The following is a 16,564-nucleotide window of genomic DNA, read 5'->3' on the forward strand; positions in this document are numbered from 1 at the left end:
TTGGTTTCAGAATATTATATCCTCATCTTCCCCAAGAACGCCTTTGATTTCTTTTCTCTCTCCATGGGAAGTAACCTTCTCTCTCTAGCAACAGAGAAGCCAGAGGTAATTCAGACACTGAGGCTGAACTGTAGTAATCTGTTGAGGACTTGCTAAGTGTGAACCCAGTCTAGGTCTATGGAGCTTTCCCTATAGCCTCATATGGTAGGTAGTGTGCTCGTCCCATTTTATAGATGAAGAGACTGAGGTTCAGAGAGGTTAACTAATTGGTCACAGTCTGAGCCTGGATGCTGGCCCACTGCCATCTGACTCCAAACTGCACACGCTTTGTGCTCTACCAGCCACCTTAGCCTGTGAGAGTCAGCAGCGTGGGACTCTGCCCAGGTAAGCATCCATGCACTCAGCACATGCCCAAGCAGTGGGGAACATAGAGGCAGGCCCTTCCCTGCAGCCAGGAACAAATCTGGGCTGCCCAGCGTAAGAACAAAGGGGCACAGGCAGGGTCCTGGGAGCCCAGGCCGGGAGTCCTGGTGAAGGACAGCATGCTCAGCGGGCAAGGGTGACCTCACTAACTCCAAACATCTGTCCGGGTCTCCCGCCGACACTCTGAGTCAGGGTCTGTTCACTTTGTGGGCTGAGTCTATTTTCCAACCCAAATATTTGTCTTGTGTGAGCACGCGGCTTTGCTGGTGGGGTCCAGGCTCTCCAGGGCACCTGCCTCTGAGAGCCCGGCAGAGGGTGACGTCGGCTCACTGGCTCTCCCTCAGGCCAGAGGCAGAACGAAGCCCTCTGCCCAGCTCCTTCTATTCTGAGCAACTGGCATTTGCTGAGCAGCTTCCCTGTGGCAGGCACAGAGCTGAGAAATGTGCTTACATTATTTTGTTTACGCCCTGCAGTAATCCCGAGGGGTAGGTACTATTATTCCTGGTCAACAGATGAGAAAACTGAGGCTCCTTAAGGCTTTCTGAGACTGCAGAGCTTGTGAGCCATGAAACAGATGCCTCAAGTGATTCTCATCTGATGCCAAAGCCTGTGCTCTCTCCACTAGACCAGAAACTGATTGCACCATCATGAAAAATAAGAAATTGCCAGAAAGCCTGAGATCAGCACCATGCTTAGAGAGATGACCTGCAGTTAGCAGACGCTTTTGATTTTAGCCCAACTGACATCTTCCACCATCTTAGTTCCATGTCCTTCCAGAACAAGGAAGGACTGCTGAACTCTCTTTGTGCAGAGAAAGCTGTGTGCACATCGGTTCTCTCCCTCACCCCCCCAGGAAATGAAGCAAGTGTAGAAGATTAAGCTGAAGGCAGATTGTCACCAGACCTGATTCCTCCTCCTAGCAGCATGGATTAATGTTTTCTGGGTTTTGTTTGTTTTTGTTTTTGTTTTGGGGACAGGGTCTCACTTTGTTGCCCAGGCTGGAGTGCAGTGGTGTGATCTCGGCTCACTGCAGCCTAGATCAACCTTCAAGGCTCAAGTAATCCTCTCCTCACACATCAGCCTTCCAAGTAGCTGGAACTACAGGCATGCGCCACCATGCCTGGTCAGGGGCTACTCAGTAGGTGTAGAGAACAAACAGAGTCTCATTAGGTTACCCAGGCTAGTCTTGAACTCCTGGGCTCAAGTGATCCTCCCGCCTTGGCCTCCCAAAGTGCTGGGATTACAAGTGTGAGCCACTGCACCTGGTCTAGTATTTTCTTGGGAGGAGACAGAAAGTAATTCTCTTATTCCTTGAAGTGAAAGGCAGAGAATTAGCAGTTAGCAAGCATGCAGGGAATACTTCACACAAAGAGCACTAATGATAAGAGCTAGAAGTTATTGATAGCAATAATGATCAATATTAATAGCATGGCAATATTAGCAATAATAATAGCAATATTAATAGCAAATTGCAATTAATAATGTTTTTGGGATTTTCCTTTCTTAGGGGTTCTGTGCTGTCCTAGACCTGTGAGGCCTCTCTCAGGGCAGAGCCCAGGCCCTCTCACGTGGAGTGAGGGTTAAGAGCATGGCCTCTACCATCAGAACATCCACCATGGCCTCTGCCATCAGACCATCTGGGTTCAAGTTTGGCTCCATCTTTATGAGCTGGGAGGTCTGAAGCAACTGGTCTAGGTGTTCTGTGCTTCACTGCCCTCGTCTGTAATCTGGAGATAAGAGCAGTACTGACCTCACAGGGTGACCACCCACTGTGAATTCAGATATAGCCTGTGGAAAGCACAATGCTCAGCATGGAGTAGGTGCTCAGGAAACACCAGCATCATCGTGGCTGCTTGTATCCTCTCGGAGGCCTCTGTTCGGGCTGGCAGGCCCCTGGGTTTTTGTTTTTTTTGTGTGTGTGTGTGTTTTTTTTCCAGATGGAGTTTCACTCTTGTTGCCCAGGCTGGAGTGCAATGGCGCAGTCTCGGCTCACTGCAGCCTCCACCTCCCGGGTTCAAGAGATTCTCCTGCCTCAGCCTCCTGAGTAGCTGGGATTACAGATGCCCACTACCATACCCAGCTAATTTTTATATTTTTAATAAAGACAGGGTTTTACCACATTGGCCAGGCTGGTCTTGAACTCCTGACTTCAGGTGATCTGCCTGCCTCGGTGTCCCAAAGTGCTGGGATTACAGGCATGAGCCAGTGCGCCTGTCCAGGCCCCTGGGTCTTGATGTTGTTGAAAGAAGCTGGGGGTGGCCCTGGGTAGACTCCTCCTTCCTAAGGGTCGTTGTTAAAGATCCGAAGAACTACCGTGGTTAGCACTGCAGGCCCACCACGCGGTGGCGCCACATGGAGTACAGCAACTTCCTGGTCACTTGGTCACTTGGTGATCTGCTTCTTCTTCCCCAGGTGCTGACATCAACACACAGGCCAGCGACAGCGCGTCTGCCCTTTACGAGGCCTGCAAGAACGAGCATGAGGACGTGGTGGAGTTTCTGCTGTTACAGGGTGCCGACGCCAACAAGACCAACAAGGACGGCTTGCTCCCACTGCACATCGCCTCCAAGAAGGGCAACTACAGGTCAGCCCAGGATCTGCCAGCACCCAGGCAGCTCTCCGGAGACCCACACTGGGAGCAGTGGATGGGAGGGGTGGGCCTGCCCTGAATGTCCCACCCAAATAGCTGCAGAGGTCAGAATGGACATCACCTTTCTCATGGAAAAGAGGGAAACCCCTTAGCAAGTTAGCAAGCATGGAGTGAATGCCTATAACAGCAGCAGCAATAATAATAGCAAACCCTTATGCAGCACTTACCAGAACTTCACATCAGAAACTTATTTAATCTGCTTAACAGCTCATGGAGGTGGATATTATTATCTCTGTCATTTAGATGAGGAAGTAAGACACAGAGAGGTTGAGTGACTTGCCCAAGGTCACACAGCTCATAGATGGGAAGTACTCATCTGCTCCAAAGGTCACATCTACAGGAATTCTATCCGGGGGGCAGATATGAGTCTGAACTAATGAATATTTCTGGGGGTACAGGAATGCAAAGATAACCTCCCAGGCAATTAGCAAGCATGCAAGGAAAACCTACAATAACACAAACAGCACCAATGATAAGAACTAGCAGTTAGTGAGCAATTACTATGTGCTAGATACTCTGAGCGAGATGAGAGAGGCTTGAGTTCCCAAGGAGCAATCTGGAGGAAGGGAAGAAGCACAGATACGTGAATTAGTGACATCATGCAAGAGTATGCTGAAGAGCTGCATGGCTCCTGTGGAGAGAGATGAGCTGGGGCTAGAGGCAGAGGTGTGCTGGAGCCAGCTCGTGCCAGTTCTCATGAACCTACTGCATACCTCTTCCCAACTCTGTGTTTGTTGACCTCACATTGGTAGCTTAAATTTGGCCATGGGGGAATATTTACAGCATGGAAATTGGCAAATGCTACAAACCAAAGCCCTTTCCCCCTTCTCTGCCCCTGCTTGAGTCAGTTTTTAAACATTCCCAGCAACAGTGCTACATGGGGAAGCCTGGGCCACAGACGTGGAGCTCCAGCTGCCCTTGAAGGATGGACAGGGCTTGGTCATTTCCAGAGTGTGACTCATCTGCCTCTCATGTGGGCCTCACGCTGTGCTGTGTATGTGGGTCAACCCGGATTTTCATTTTACAGGGCAGGAAGCTAAGACTCTGGTAGTCAAGAGACTTGCCCCTTGAAAGCCCCGTCCCCAGGGCTAGGACTTAAATCCCAGCACCTGGCCCTTTTTGCTGGCCAGTGCTTCCCAAACCTTGTCCATTCACAGATTTTCTTCTTGATTTTAAATATCTATACTCTCATTGTTTAGTATTTTTTTCCTTTAAATAATGTTTTTACTTACAATGAATTTATTTTGAAGAGGAAATATTTATCACACTAGTATGTTATCCATTTACGATCAATTTTTAAAAACATTTCACTTAAAATCCCATCTCATGTACCCTGATGACACTTGGGAAAATACACCCCAGTCTTCCAGACAGGGAGGAGAGTGAGAAGCACAGATTGTGTGTGTTGGGGCGTGTTTGTTGTCTTCACTAAGCTAGAGGGAAATGGGGTAAAAGAGACATTCCAAAGACTGAAATGAAGACTCAAGCCTTCAGAGCGGACCCTTAAAGCTCCGGCACCTTCTGGTGCAGGCTCCAGCACCAGACCAACCAAAGATGCTGTCCCCACTCCCCACCCTCAAGTACATACACAGAGGAGAGCCGGCCTTTTCTGGACAGCACAGCTGTCTGCAAGGCTAATAGATCTGGGTGTGAATCCCTGCTGAGGCCACTGGGAAAGTTGTTCAACTTTGCTGAGCCTCATTTTCCTCATTTATAAAATCGGAAATGGTTACAGCTGGCTCATGGGGTTGTCAGAGGACCAGTAAAATGGATATAATGAATATGGGCGGATATAGAATGGAAGTAAAGCACCTAGCAGAGCACCTGCACCCAGTGTGTGCTCAGGCATTCTACGCTCACCCACTCTTACTTAGGGAGAGTGTATTCCATGGTTGTGCAGTTACAGCTCAAGCCAGGCAGTGGGCATGGGCAAGATGGCTCCTTTCTCTTCAGTTCCACAAATCATCGGGCATCAGCCAGAGTTGGGCAAACACAGTTTACCTTGAGCCTGACCCCAGAGAGATCCAGAGTGAACACGCGGGAAATGTGTGCACTTTGGAAATCTCCTGGGCCACTGCTCCCCAATTCTAGCCTGCACATCCATGTCCCTCTGGGCTATTTTTAAAATGCCATATCAGATCCAGTGAATCAGAATCTCCAGGAGAGAAGGAGCCCCACTGTCTCTTTGAAAAGCTCCCAGAGAAAATCAGATACAGCCTGTCCATAGCTGCAGGGGCCATTGATCTAACTCAGGCCCTGGTTTTACAGAGAAGGAAGCCAAGGCCAGATATGGAAGTGATTTTCGAGATAGCAGCAGGGCTGGGAACTTCATCTGGGCTGCCTTCAAGTGAACTCAGAGGTGTTGGCAGTCTGGTCCCAGCGGGAGGAGAAGCTGAATGGGCCCTAGGCAGCCTTGGGGATGATCAGAGCGCAAGGCGCGTCCTGCCTGAAACACTGTATACATGGTTGATGTTCCCCTAAACTCACCTACCTTGGATTCATGCAGATTCCCAGGGTGAATTCCCCGGTTATTCAACCTCCACTCTCGGGCCCCATTTCCCTCTGTCCCCCAAAGCTCAGAGGGCCTGGGCCACTTTTTAGGGCTACCCAACAAAGGGTTAAAGCCTGGTTCCCAGCAGCCTCTGCCACACGGCAGGGCCCATGGCCAGCAAGCCCCGAGCTCATCACTCCCTCCCTGGGCATACAGCATTAAAGGCCCTCTGCCCGCGGATTTGATGTGACATTCCATAGGCATTCTGCATTCTGCCACCTGTCAACACAGCCTGGCCGTCCCAGGCATAGAAGGCAGCACCAGGAGCCGAGGGCTGTTTGCCAGATGGTGTCTTCTCGTCAGCACACTTAACCACAGGGGGTGACATGTGGGTGTGCTAAGAAAGGAGCCCTAAAGCCCGATGTCCCAGTCACCTCCAAGACACACATTTTCCTGTTGTTCATTTCCAGTTTAGCAAAGCCACTGTATGAAATAAAAGATCAACACCAAAGATAGATTTATTCAGAAACTGTATGAGTTAGCCCAGAGCAGATGGCCCAAGAATAGCTCCCAAAACAGTAGTTTCCAACCTTGGCTGCACTAGGAACCCTGATGCCTGGGCCCCACCTGACAAGATGGTGCTACCACTGGTCTGGGCTGTGCCTGAGGCTTCAGGGTGTCTAAGAGCTGCCCAGGAGATTTTACTGTGCAGCCTGAGTAGAGAATCAGGATCTCAGAGCCTCTTCTGTGGCCAAGAGAAAACACAGATTTGTGTTCTGGGCCTTACTTCTGACTCCTTCGTTTTTAAATATTCCTTCTCTTTTAACTCCAATATATAATACTTTTGCTGTATTTTATCAATCTTTGCAAGCCAGTTGAAATTCTTTCTGGAATAAGGCAAAATAGAGAACACTTAATACATTAAATTAAAAGGCAGTTTATAAAGTACATTGACAAGCAAGTTAATATCCCCATTAGTTAAAAGAGAAACTGAGGCTCGGAGCTCAAGACTTCATAGAAAACAAATCAGAGTGGCACAGTGAAGCTCAGAAGTGTTGGCAATGGAGTCATCTGTGGGCAACCGGTTCCCATGTCAATCCTCCAGCCAGTTTGTTGTTGTTGTTGTTGTTTGTTTGTCTTTGAGACCAAGTCTCTCTCTTCACCCAGGCTGGAGTGCAGTGGCACAATCTTGGCTCACTTCAACCTCTTCCTCCTGGGTTCAAGTGATTCTCCTTCCATAGCCTCCCAAGTAGCTGGGATTACAGGTGTCCACCACCACACCTGGCTAATTTTTGTATTTTAGTAGAGACAGGGTTTCATCATGTTGTCCAGGCTGGTCTCGAACTCCTGAGCTCAAGTGATCCACCCGCCTCAGCCTCCCAAAGTGCTGGGATTACAGGCGTGAGCCACTGCACCCGGCCCTCCATCCAAATTTACACTGAACACTGACAAAGGTCACACCACAGTGACCTGGTGACTCAGAATGCCTCTGTGTTTAGGGTCGCAGGGGCAGTAGGTTGCAGTCATTGTGGTGGTCAAGACACCAAGAGCACTGTTTATTCACTGCCAACCACAGGCCACTCAGATTCATGCGTAAGATCTCATTTTATACTCAAAAGCAGCCTTGGTGAAATGTTACTACATTGTGCTTTGTAACCTGGACCTGGGATTGTAAGCAGTCCTACCTTGCTGGCCTGTTATGAGTAAATGAGTAAATGAGATTAAATTCTTAGCTCTGAGGGTCATGCTAGGATTAAATTAAGTAAACAAATGTGAGCACCCCTTTAAATGGTACCTGGCACATAGTAAGCACTCAGCAATATTAGCACAATTATGACTTAGGAAGGTAAGGGGTAAAGTGCTCACAGCAACCCACTGGAGCTCAATAAAGGGTAGCTATAGGGCCGGGCGTGGTGGCTCAAGCCTGTAATCCCAGCACTTTGGGAGGCCGAGACGGGCGGATCACGAGGTCAGGAGATCGAGACCATCCTGGCTAACACGGTGAAACCCCGTCTCTACTAAAAAATACAAAAAACTAGCCGGGCGAGGTGGCGGGCGCCTGTAGTCCCAGCTACTCGGGAGGCTGAAGCAGGAGAATGGCGTAAACCCGAGAGGCGGAGCTTGCCGTGAGCTGAGATCCGGCCACTGCACTCCAGCCTGGGCGACAGAGAGAGACTCCGTCTCCAAAAAAAAAAAAAAAGGGTAGCTATAGCTATCATCATCATCATCATCATCATCACTATTATTACAATTAATTACCCCTCTGCTTTAGGTGTGGTTCAGAGAGGTTAAGTGACATGCCTGTGCTGGCCCAGTGCTGAAAAGCAGAGCTGGTGTATAACCCATGTACCCCTGACTCTGAGCCTCCTGGTTTCCCCACTGCCCATGCTGGGCCCCTCTCTAGCTAAGGACAGCTTGCGTTGGCTCAAAGCTCTCTGCCCATTCCCCTGCTGTTGGGCTAGATTCAGGAAGGGCATCAGAGCCAGGGCCAGGTGGCATGGCAAGGCTGCTGCTTTGAGGAAACTAGAATCCTGGAGTGGGAACCCGGGCCTGGGGCAAGGATGTCAGGCTTCAGATACTGGTGAGTCCCGGGAACAAGACAGGAGCCCAGTGATTCGGAATGTGGTCCAAGGTCAGAGACAGCTCAGCACCTGCCACACTGCTGCACTGGGCCTTTCTTGAATGACCCTGAGCTGGATCTGCTCTGGTCTCAGGGCCTAGACAGCCAAAGCTAAGCTGGTAGGTGTGGCCTCTGCATTGGGGAGGGGACAAGGAAGGGGTAGGGAGCCATCCTTCCGACACCTACGGCTCTATCAGGCAATGGTCACCTTTGCTCCTCTTCATAAGGTGCCGCTTGAGCAATTGTACTCTGAGATCCCAAAACATGCCTGTGGGAGAAATGGGGAGTCAGACTGTTTGGTGGGGTCACCCCCTTGTCCTCCTGTCCTCTGCCCCACAAAATGGGCTGGGGAGAGGAGTGATGATGTGCAGTGGGGCTACCAACATGGCCGCTCCCATGGTTGGGAGGAGTGGGGCATCGTAGAAGGCCTGACCCTGGGCATCCAGAGACCTGCATTTTGCTCTTGTGCACCACCCACCTTCTGTCCAACCTCACTCTGTTCCTCACCCCAAGCCTGGGCTTCAGTTTTACCCTCTGTAAAATGGGAGAGCTGGACACACTGGTCTCCAGAGCCTGTCTGGCATTACACATTTACTTTCTGAATGACAGGGTCCTGCCACAATAATATGATTCACTGCATTACTGAGACAATGCTCAAGTTCCCACATTTCTGCCACTTTCCCTTGGTTCGTGAATTGCCAGAGACCAGCTGTGACCTGCCAGAGATATCAGCCCCATCTGGCCAGCGGCCCCGGGGCAGCCCCTCTCACTGTTCTTTTCCGTGCTTGGGCACGTTACAGCTGTTAGCTGAGCATTTGTTGGCTGTGGCCGCCATGCAGGGTGAGGCCCAGGCCTGCCTTTGACCAGCACCTCTGCAGAGCAAAGTCAGGCCTCCTGTGCCTACACAAATAGAAATTAGGAGGCAATTAGCCCCCCTGGGTGTGTGAATTTCCTTTTGAGGTTTTAGAGTCAGATTTTAGCCAAACACAGCATCACTAACAATAATAATAGTTTCCACTGACATCCCAGCAGGAGGTCGCTGGCATCAGATTTCCAGGAAGCTGGCGTGCCAGGAGGGGAGAGGCGTGGGAATGGGCCTGGTGGCACCTGCTTCTCTCCCCTTCACCCCCCCCACCCCCTGTAATGGCCACCTCCTTGGAGCCCCACTGGAGGCTGTGAGGTCACCTGTCACACGCCCTGGTTCCTCTCTTCTGACTGTGTGGCTGGGCAAGCCCCTTAGTCTCTCAAAGCCCTGAATCTTCTCATCTGCAAAATGGGAATGATGAGCCTTGCTTTAGGAGTTATTGTAAAGACTGAACCCAATAACACTTGTAAAGCCTTTAGGAGCCTTCTGGCACATAATGGGCTCTGGGATCTGGCTGTCCCTGTCCGTCCTCCCCCAGAGAGAGCAGGGTCTGGTTCCAAACTTCGCCACATTGGATTTGGGGGCCTTCCAGTCAATTCCTCCAGATAACTGAGCTGGCAACGGGCAAGAGCGGTTAGCCTGAAATAAATCAGTGGGAGCTTCTTGAAACCCTGGTGCAGTACGACAGGTTTTTAAGAACTCAGACTTCGGAGGCCAAGGGTTCTGGGTCTGAAGCCCAGCTCTGCCCCTTACTGGCTATGTGACTTTGGGAGGGTGGCTGAAGCTCTCTGAGCCTCCGTTTCCTTATCTGTAAAGCGAGGACGGCAGCTGACCCACCTTCCCCAATAGGGTGAGAATGGTTGACTCGCGGCGCCCCCTGCCGGTGGGACCCGCGCCGCAGCCAGCGGTAAGGGCGAGAAGCCAGGCCTGGCTCCCGAGCGCTCCCTGCTGGCGGGGCCTGCCCCACCCCGCCCCTCCCCTCACCCGCGACCGCCCCTCCCCTCACCCGCGCCCGCTCCTCAACCTGGCAGGATCGTGCAGATGCTGCTGCCAGTGACCAGCCGCACGCGCGTACGCCGTAGCGGCGTCAGTCCCCTGCACCTGGCGGCCGAGCGCAACAACGACGCGGTGCTGGAGGCGCTGCTGAGCGCGCGCTTCGACGTGAACGCGCCGCTGGCGCCCGAGCGCGCGCGCCTCTACGAGGACCGGCGCAGCTCCGCGCTGTACTTCGCGGTGGTCAACAACAACGTGTACGCCACCGAGCTGCTGCTGGAACACGGCGCCGACCCCAACCGCGACGTCATCAGCCCCCTGCTCGTGGCCATCCGCCACGGCTGCCTGCGCACCATGCAGCTGCTGCTAGACCACGGCGCGAACATCGACGCCTATATCGCCACGCATCCCACCGCCTTCCCCGCCACCATCATGTTCGCCATGAAGTGCCTGTCGCTGCTCAAGTTCCTCATGGACCTGGGCTGCGACGGCGAGCCCTGCTTCTCATGCCTCTACGGCAATGGCCCGCACCCGCCGGCGCCGCAGCCCTCCAGCAGGTTCAACGACGTGCCCGCGTCTGACAAGGAGCCCAGCGTGGTGCAGGTGGGCGGCGCGCGCTGCCAGTGGGGAGCGCGGCTTCTGGATGTGGCCCGGGGACGCGCGCGCATGGGCGGCGGGCCGGGTGGTTAGCGCTCCTCGGGGTCAGCGTGGACTAGTGATTAACACCCTTGGGGGGAAGTGTGGACAGCTTTGGAGGCAGCAGAGCACGGTGGTTAACCCGCGTCCTGGGTAGCGTGGGTTAGCGGTTAGGGCGCTTTGGCGGGAGCTTTGGAGGGAACTAGAAGTTAGCACACTTTAGAGGCCGCAGAACTTAGTGGTGCATTGGAATAGTGAAATCCTTATTGTGGTCCACTGCGTTGGGGAATTTAAGGAACCAATAGCGGAGCGGAGAACTCTTCCAAACTAAGAGGCTTGTCACCTCCAGCAAACCTACACCTGGAATGCGATGTGAAATAAGCACGATCCGGAAATGGATGTCAAGAGCAGGCTGGTGTAGGGTCAGGTCAGAGCAGAAACCAGCGACCCAGAGGCAGGACATGTCCATGTTGTTACTTGAAAAGTCAGAATTGGGCCTGGCGCGGTGGCTCACGCCTGTAACCCCAACACTTTCGGAGGCCCAGGCGGGCGGATCATGAGGTCAGGAGATCGAGACCATCCTGGCTAACACGGTGAAACCCCGTCTCTACTAAAAAGATAAAAAAAATTAGCCGGGCGAGGTGGCGGGCGCCTGTAGTCCCAGCTACTCTGGAGACTGAGGCAGGAGAATGGCGTGAACCCAGGAGGCGGAGCTTGCAGTGAGCCGAGATTGGGCCACTGCACTTCAGCCTGGGCAACAGAGCAAGACTCCATCTCAAAAAAAAGAACAAGCAAAAAAAAGAGTCAGAACTTAAAAGGAAGTTAGACACACTCCTCTCCTGGAGATCATTATTTTAGTGGTTAATGGGGATCATTCATGAGCTGCCTACTGTGTGCAAAGTTTATGCTCATGTTACCTAATTCTCATGTTAAATCCCCTTGGAATTGGTTTCATATACCTGTTTTATAGACAGGGAAATTGAGGCTCAGAGGTGATGTGACTTGCTCAAGTTGCCCATCTTCCACTTGGGGCAGCAGAAGCCTGTGTTGAGGTGACATGGTTCAGGGGATCCTAGCCTGGGTCTGCACGGTGTCTGTGCTTGAACACATCCCCTGTCCTTCCTGGCTGTAGGCTCCTGCTGATGGAATGAATTCACTTCTTGGTCCTGGCGTGTTCTCTTTCAGTTCTGTGAGTTCGTATCTGCCCCGGAGGTGAGCCGCTGGGCAGGGCCCATCATCGATGTCCTCCTGGACTACGTGGGAAATGTGCAGCTCTGCTCGCGGCTGAAGGAGCACATCGACAGCTTTGAGGACTGGGCCGTCATCAAGGAGAAGGCAGGTAGGAACTTGCTGCTGCCGCCGAGGCTGGCAGATCTCCCTGCCTGACTCAGAGTCCCAGGCCTCAGGGAATGCTACTGTTCCTAACCCTGTGACCACCTGCTCCGTGCCAGGCTCTGTAACTCCTTGGATGAAACATGAGGAATCTGCCCCTCACAGAGTTGTGCCACCTGGGCCAAAGTCACAGTTACTGGCAGAGCTGGGATTAAAACCCAGGTTTGACCAACCCCAGAGTCTCTCCACTACATCTTTCCATGATGTTTTAAACAGCTACAGCTTCCTGAGGGGTACTGGGACCTTCAGAGTAGGTTGTGAACGATTTGGGGCCACCAAGAGGCATTGTAGGAGGGGAGAGGGGAGGATGGTGGTCTAGGGTGTCTGAGACTAAAGTGCACATGAAGCACCTGGGTGTCCTGTTAAAAATGCAGCTTCGGATTCCACAGGTCTGGGGCGGGGCCGGGGAGTCTGCATTTCAACAGGCTCCCAGGTGACGCCAAGGCTGTTGGTACACAGAACACCCTGGGGTGGGAGACAGGCCCCTGAACCCTGGAGCCAGCCTTGCCAGGGCCTTGCTGGGTGAGGCCTCCCCCCACCTGAACAGACGTGCCTGGGCAGGATCATTGTCCAGCCCCTTTCAGCTCTACCCGCCTGAACTGTGCCAGGCACAGTGAAGTGGGGTTCGGCCTCTGTCCCTCTGATGTGTGCAGAGTAGATGGGGCTGCCTGGCTAAGTCAGGCTGAGGAAGCCAGAATCCCTCTTAGGTATTTCTGGAGCTCACCTGGGCAAACAGGATTTCTGCCACCGGTGACAGAAATGGGTATCTGTGCAGTGGCATTCCAGCTACCCTAGGGCTTTCTCTGGCTCTGAGGGCACAGTCCTGCCCTGGCCAAGTGTTTGTCAAAGGAGGCTGACCTGCAGCAGGTCATTGTCATTCTACCACTACTGCTCCTGTCCCCAGGTGAGACTGTGCAGCCTCAGGGGCCCACCCCTGTGCCCTAACTCTGACTCACCACATTCCTCCTTGATCCCCACACCCCTGTGATCCCAAATGGGCTATAGGATTTTTCACTGGCACAGGTGCCTGGAAGGCACTTGAACTGAAGCCTTTGATAAAGTTTCTGGGGCAGTGACCGGGAGGGAGGCGTCAACTTGCCCATTCACTCAGGGCCTAACTCTAGATGCATGATAAACCTTCAGGGAATGAATGAATAATTGGTTGCTGTCACCACGATCCTTGGCCACTAGAGGGTGGAGCAGTCTATGCCTAGATATCAGTCCCACCCATTCTGTTACTTTCTCCTGCCTTCCTTAGAGAAGGGTGATCCCTCACAACTAAACCATGCCCCAGGGAAATCCCTGCAGAGACCTTAGTGTGCAGTACACGTTTGTTAGCCAGTAAAACAAATCGTTCTTAAGCAATACCTATTTGGGTTACTTTAAAGCCCACTTTCCACCTGCAAGACGGTCCCCGCGAGCTTGTTTGTTTAATGCTACAACATCGACATCCTTATTCTGGGAAGGAACCACCCAGAGCCCATGGATTGGCCAGCCCAGCCCTCATGCTTCCATGTCCTCTGCTCACCAACAGCCTGTGCTGAGTTTCCCAGAGGGGAGGTTATGTTCTAAGCTTGTTACCTAAGGGTTTTCCCCGTCTATTTTCTGGACTGTTAAAAAAGTGTCCTAACTGGCCTCAATGCCTATAATTAATTATTCCAATTCAGCCATTAAATGAATATATATTCAAGACCTTCTATGTACAAGGTAACCATGTTATTTTTTATCCAGACCACAGCATTTAAGAGATAGAAATTGGAACTAGCCAGACAAGATGCCTGGACAACAGGAATGATGCTTCCCTGCTCTTTGGGGTACTATGTAATAGAAAAATCGGAGCTCAGAAGGCAGTGAACTCAGAGGGCAGCTCAGAGGGCAGTGGAAGTGTCAGAAACACAGTGATGGGTGTGTGGATGCTTCACTAGGCAACGCTGCAGCTGCCTGGCCCTCCGCCTTTGCTCCACATCCCACCTGCCCCTCCAGCCCCAGTCTTGCATGACTTCCTTGCCTTGCCACTTGCTGTTTTCCCTGCTTAGAATGTCCCTGTCTCCTTTCCTTCCTGGAAATTTCCTGGAAATTCCTGCCCTCACCCCTCAGGACCCCACTCAAAGGGCACCGTCTCTTGTGGAAGCCTCCCCTGGAGCCTCTGGGCAGGCACCTCTGCATATCTGGCCCAAGCACAGAGTCAGGTGCAGCAGAGGGGCTCAGCATGTGCCTGGTGAATGAATGAATGAATGAATGAATGAGTGAGTGAATGAATGAATGACATTCTGTGATTCTACAAGCCCTTTCTTTGTGTCTGACCCTTTGCTCAGGATTGAAATAAATTACTCCATTACTGGATGCATTTTCATCCCCTGCTCTTACCTCTACCCACTCCCCAGCTCAGAAAACTTCACTACATGGCTCCTGGGGGAGGCAGCCAGGTGGGATTCTGGGGCCTGAGGGGAGCTGCCAGTCTCTGCCCCCTTACCCTGGCCTCTCAGCACCACCGGGAGCTCCAAGTTGAATTCCACATGTGGGAGCACTTAAGAGGTCAAACCCTCTGGCCCCATTGCTAAGGCTGTGTTTGGGGGCCCAGCTTGTATGTGAAGAGCAAGAGGCTCAAGAGGAGGGAGACATCACCACTAGTCCCAGGAGGGATCCTGGGCAAGGCTCAGAACCTTGCCAAGCCTCGGTTTCCTCACCTGTGAAATGGGTGTGCTAACCATGCGGTCAACTGCTTGAGCTGTGCAGATCAATGAGGGGTGAACAGTGGGGAGGTGCCTTGCTGGGTCTCTTTAGTTGGCAGGGACTGGGGTGACCAGCAGCGGGCACCCCCTCTCTTACCCATCCACATCAGCTGGGCTCCTCCCATAGGCTGGGGTCACGGATGCAATCCCTTTGCTTATTGCAAATGATAAATCAGCCTCTACCTTTCCCTCCTTTTTTCAGAACCTCCAAGACCTCTGGCTCACCTTTGCCGGCTGCGGGTTCGAAAGGCCATTGGGAAATACCGTATAAAACTCCTAGACACCTTGCCGCTCCCAGGCAGGCTGATTAGATACCTGAAATACGAGAACACCCAGTAACTGGGGCCACGGGGAGAGAGGAGTAGCCCCTCAGACTCTTCTTACTAAGTTTCAGGACGTCATTGTCCCCAACTCCAAGGGGGACCTGGTGACAGATGAGGCTGCAGGCTGCCGCCCTCTCGTCCTGGACAGCTACCAGGATCTCACTGGGTCTCAGGGCCAGAGCTTTGGCCAGAGCAGAGAACAGAATGTGTCAAGGAGGAGAAGAATCATTTGTTTACAAACTGACGAGCAGATCCCAGACCTCCTCTGCCTTCGGGAATGGCAGAAACCTCCATTCCTGGGGCCAGGGCAGAGCTTGAGGTCTTCTGGGGAAGGCGGGCTCAGAGCCTTCCCTATGCCCCTCCACTCGCTCTGGAAAACTCACCACTTGACTGCAGAGCTTTCTCCCCAAAGACTAAGATGAAGACATGGCCCAAGGTAGGGGGTAGGGGGAGCCTGGGTCTTGGAGGGCTTTGTTAAGTATTAATACAATAAATGTTACACACGTGACACCTGCCCAGTGAAGTCCCTCTCATCAGATTTCCTGACGCCTGAGGTCCTCAGCCTTGCTCCTGGCAGTAGTGGGAGCGGGGCAGGTGTGGGGATGGGGCACAAGGACCCCTGAATGTGTCACCTTTGTTTGGGCTCCTGAAAGACCCAAGAGGCTGTGTTCTTCACTCCCCAGGCGAGACCCGATGATGGCCCAATGGGTTTTCCTCTCCTCATTCAATCACCATGGAAACAGGCACACCATCACAAACAGTCTCAGGGCCCACATGTCTCCCGACACCTGGGGTTGTCTTACACGTGTTTCCTGGCACTCTGTGTTCACACCCTGCTCACCCCTGTTTTGCTGGCTGTTGAGAAACTAGGGAAAAACATTAAATACTGGCCACCGTGAGCAGCAGTGCTAGAGTGATGGCCATGGTCAGCCCTTGCAAAGGCACCAAGCCTGAGAGTGCATGGAGCTCTGGCCCCTGCGTGACTCCCTCTGTCCTCATGTGGCTCTGTGGGATGAGCAGAACAGGAATTGTCATCCTGTTTTCAGGCGGTGCAGGGCAGAGCTAAGGCTTGCCACCATGTGGCACACTCTGGAGGTCTCTCCAGGCCCCGAGGGCTGAGATGTAGCAGGCCCTATTTCCATGGAAGCTGCAGTAACTCATTGGCGCTCCCTTTACAAGTGTGAGTGAAGCCACCGAGTCCAGGCTACTCTGCAGCAACACCGGAGCAGGCCACCTGGCCCAGAGTCTGTACCAGGCCGGTCCCAGGATCTAGTAGAGTCTCAAGCAAGGTCAAAGGTAGTTTCTGGCCTTTGGAAATTAAGCAGCTAGATTGATGGAGGGGAGCACTGGTTCCAGGCTCAGCCTGCCATTGGCTTGCATCTCTGGGGCCTCAGTTTCCTCGTCTATGGTAAATCATGATGGCCCCTTGCTGGCTCTGA

At 52.5% G+C, this 16,564-nt stretch overlaps 1 protein-coding gene across 3 annotated transcripts in view; it reads left to right on the forward strand.

The window, feature by feature from the left end:
* ASB2 (ankyrin repeat and SOCS box containing 2) overlaps positions 1–15,635 on the forward strand; it is a 42,767-nt gene extending 27,132 nt beyond the window's left edge. For 2 of the 3 annotated variants that reach the window (XM_033191497.1, XM_033191498.1), the window contains exons 7-10: positions 2,836–3,007; positions 10,081–10,645; positions 11,864–12,017; positions 15,005–15,635. In XM_033191497.1, coding sequence (XP_033047388.1) covers positions 2,836–3,007; positions 10,081–10,645; positions 11,864–12,017; positions 15,005–15,141 — 1,028 coding nt within the window. In that variant the 3' untranslated portion in view covers positions 15,142–15,635. The remainder of the gene's footprint in view (positions 1–2,835; positions 3,008–10,080; positions 10,646–11,863; positions 12,018–15,004) is intronic. The other variant, XM_033191499.1, reaches the window with a different exon arrangement.
* The last annotated feature ends 929 nt before the right edge of the window (positions 15,636–16,564 follow it).

The sequence above is a fragment of the Trachypithecus francoisi genome, unplaced genomic scaffold (genome assembly GCF_009764315.1).
Source record: "Trachypithecus francoisi isolate TF-2019V2 unplaced genomic scaffold, Tfra_2.0 Lachesis_group3, whole genome shotgun sequence".
Classification (NCBI taxonomy): Eukaryota; Metazoa; Chordata; class Mammalia; order Primates; family Cercopithecidae; genus Trachypithecus; species Trachypithecus francoisi.